The 3,918-nt window shown below is 35.8% G+C and overlaps 1 protein-coding gene across 1 annotated transcript; it reads right to left on the reverse strand.

Annotated features, from left to right (window-relative positions):
- Positions 1-588: 588 nt before the first annotated feature.
- LOC149237170 (cysteine-rich repeat secretory protein 38-like) lies at positions 589-2,269 on the reverse strand. The gene is made up of 2 exons (XM_089372595.1): positions 1,399-2,269; positions 589-1,296 (listed from the first exon to the last, which is right to left on the reverse strand). Exons 1-2 carry the CDS (start codon positions 2,213-2,215, stop codon positions 1,157-1,159), a joined length of 957 nt encoding a protein of 318 aa, XP_089228721.1. The 5' UTR covers positions 2,216-2,269; the 3' UTR covers positions 589-1,156.
- Between the last annotated feature and the right edge of the window lie 1,649 nt (positions 2,270-3,918).

Consider the following 3,918-nt stretch of genomic DNA (forward strand, 5'->3'; position numbering starts at 1 on the left):
GAAATGGAGGAGAGAGAGAGTGCGTGTGTGAGTGATGGGGAGAGAAAGGGAGAGAGAGGACTCAAGAGAGAGGAAAGAGAAAGAGAAGGAAGAAGAAAGACATAGAGAGAAAGGTAGAGAGAGGGGGAGTGACAAGGAGAGAGGAGAGAGAGAGGCAAGAAGAAGAGGGAGGGAGAGAGTGTGAATGTTTGGGGAGTGAAATATAGAAAGAGAATAAGCAAAAGACACAAAGATACAAATATAGATATTATATATTATTATATAACCAGCCTAGATCTATTTTAACTCTGATCTATCAAACTCCAAGAGGGATCAAATCTCTGGAGGTGCAAACTTTTCCTGAAATTTTATACTTAAAAAAAAGTCTTCACATCATCCGAAGATTAGATACCTCTCAACTCTTAATAAATCCCGATTAAATTGCATGTAGACTGATTTTAAGAACAATAAAGTCCATATGACTTACAGACCAAAATAATTAGAAATTATGCACTTTAGAGTTTATGGTAACCAAACACGTTGAGAGCACTGAATTATATACAGAGTAAACATTTATACCATTCTTTTGCCATTTTGCTTGCGGCGATAAAAGATAAACAAGTTCAATAGGTTTTGCACTAGTTACACAAGTCCCGATCGTTCTATAAGATAATTTACAGATACTGTGACAATTTGGGTTTGAAGGCCGCTTTCAACTCTAGCCTTTAAAATGGCGGATAACTGAACTTTCAAAGATTTCTAAATGCCCAAAAGGGCTAATGCTCTGCTAGAGCGTACAATTCCGTCAGCTTATGCATCCCACTGGATTTAAATGACTCTGAAGTGCTTCACTAATTCCCCTGATTTAAAGATCTTTATAACATAATTCAAAAGCTAAAATAACGTCATCTTATACTAAACGAAGATAAAGATAATACTGAGAGGCCTTGCTCGTCAGTCATCTCGCGTCCAGAACACATGACGAAGGGTCAGCACCTCCAGATTGGGTATCGGAAGGTCCGGTTGGAGAAGTTGCTGGACTGCTTGATGTTTTGTCTGGGTCTTCGGAGTAGTATTTACATTAATTCTAGGACGTTTAACTTGGCCATGTACCATCCCCACCACACTATCCAAATCTATGAAAGCAGGCTTTGTGGGAGAGGGAAGATTTTCTCACTCATTTTACAGGCTTCTCTTCCGTACCTTTGAGATTAGAGAAATATTTCCTCCTCAAAATCACCATGGAAGCAATTAATCCAAGGATACCGACGGCTACTGCGCCCAGAATTATCGCAAGTGTCTTAGATTTTTTACGTTCTGCAAAATTGCACAGATATTATTGATTAAACAAATATTGCAAAGTTGCCAAGAATTAAACCACTAGATTATTGATCATCCTAAAGTAGGTGAATAATATACCAGAGGATACGGGAGGACTTTCTGCTGGAGGTTGCGAGATCACGGAATTGTCGAAGAATTCATAAACCTCGTAACGCAAATAGCAGTTCTGAGATCCGAATTGTGCCCCAAGAGCTCCACTTTGGCATTTGAATATATTTTCGAAGGCATAAGTTAGGCACGATCCGCAGCTTGTGTGGGACAGATCTCTCCAACACTGCGCTAAGCTGTAGATCTTCCCCGTTAAACTAGAAGGCTCATCGGCTGCATCTGCAGCGAAAAGTTTGGGACTCTGAGCAGCTTCAAGGGTAATATTTGAGAGGCGGGCCTTAATAGCATCTGTGAACTGCTGTGGCCGACTGCTGTTACCAGTGTTGCAGAGAACACTTATTGGTGTATTCTTCCTACTCTCAAGGTCATTGTAAAAGTTATGAGTGTCATAACGCAAGAAGCAGCCGTCTAGTTGAATGAATCCAGAAGTGTTGTGGCATGCCCGAACAAGATTTTCCCTTGCCGTGGATGCGCACTGTTTGCAATCGGCAGAATCTAAATCTCCCCTGCACTGGACAAGCCCATAAACAGCACCATTGCTGTTTTGGCCTTCAACACTAGATGTATTAAATCCGGTGGCATAAACATTGTTCACCAGCGAATCCAAAAGCTTGTTCAGATTAAGCTGAAACGGGCTACCATTTCTATATGTATAATTGCCGCTCTCTCCACACTTGCTCCAGACGGTGGGAGTCTCTGGATCAGCAACTGCTAAGCGCATACACGTACCAGCTAGAGTCACTATAAGTAACACACTGCCAAGCACTGATTTCATGTGCGTCGCCATAACCACGTCTGTGCCTGTGCCGAGTTCAGCTGTGCCCGGAAAGCATGGCCTTATATAAAGTTGAACTTGTAGAATTAATTTTCTGATTTTCTAGTACGTTGAATACTGTCACTGAATGAAAATTAGAAGCGTGTCCAACTTGCCTCCACCAGAAAAATCTTATCCTGGTTGCTGTTGTCGTTTGTGTGTATGTTTCCAACCCAGTGACTGTGACCCGCTGCCGACTCCTCCACATATTTCCATCATACAGATTGGTTAGATTCCCGGATCAGATTTTATGATAGCAGAGTCGGATTTTTATTTGACAGGTCCGGTGCAATGGTTGGTTGCGACCGCATAAGGGTTACAATTTTCCTACGTCGAAGATATCGGACGGGAAGTTGATTGCGACAACACCACTTAAGAATAAGTCAAAAGAGACTGCCTTTTGTCGTTGCATAAAATCTTAATGAATCTATACAACGAAAGGCAATTAAAATCGAATCATATTTTAAGTTGAAAGAGCTCATTTTTGTTGCTTTTTGAAATGAGGGAGTAAATTTATTTATTTTTCACAATTAAGTACCATGTCCATCTCAATTTTCCACCTTTTGAAAAAAAAAAAAATGTCCATCTCAATTTTTAATTTAAGCACTCAGATAAAATAGAAAATTAAGATTAAAATTTAAAATTAAAATAAATATATATAAAATAAAAGTGAAATAAAGAGAAAATATATTTACTTTATTAAAAATAAATATATAAAATTATAGATTGAATATAAATTAAGATAATATATAAAATTATAGATTGAATTTAAATTAAGAGATAAAATTTCTGAAATTGATGTTTTTTGAGTTTTAAACTTTGAGAAAAGAGTTTTAAATTTGAGAAAAGTTTTGCATCGTAGATATTATATTCTTTTCAAAATTGGACAGATTTAATGATTAGATTTGATTTTTCTTTAAATTGGGTAGATTTGAAAATAAATTGGGTAGATATGAAGATAAAAAAGTTATATGTTTGTTCTTAATAATACCATTTATATTATCATTAACACAATCACATTAATAAATTTGGTTTTGGTTGATAAACGTCTATAGACTTATATCAACCACATTTATAAATACACATTAATATTTATATGAACTTCCATATACAATAATTGTCCATTTAATATATGAAGTATACATTATTGTGCATATTAGCATGTATATTAATGTATTTAAATGTACATAACTGTGCATTAATGTACTTTAGTGTATGTACATTATTGTTATGCACACTAATGTATATTAATTAAAGTACATTCATGTACACTAATGTATATTAACATACATTAATGCCCTAGCAAAACTACATTAAAAATATTAATGTGGTTGATATAACTAAAGGCTTCACTTATATCTACCAACGATAAATTTATAACAATAGAAATAAGGGACTAATGGCAAAAACCCCGAGGTTTATAATCCCTTGGGTTTTTACTAATAATCCCTTACAGTTTACATTCCATGGGTTTATAATACCAATCCCTTGTGTTTAATACTAAAACCACAAGGGATTATAAACCCAAGGGATAATATAAGGAATTATGCAAGGAATTAATACTAAAACCCTAAGGTTTTAAATCCCTTGGATTTTTACTATTAATCCCTTGGGTTTATGATATTAATTCATTGGGTTTAATAATAAAACCTAATGCATTATAAACCCCAAGGGAT

Source organism: Pinus tabuliformis, chromosome 8 (assembly GCF_031772625.1).
Source record: "Pinus tabuliformis cultivar Carrire ecotype Pingquan chromosome 8, CPIR1, whole genome shotgun sequence".
Taxonomy (NCBI): domain Eukaryota; kingdom Viridiplantae; phylum Streptophyta; class Pinopsida; order Pinales; family Pinaceae; genus Pinus; species Pinus tabuliformis.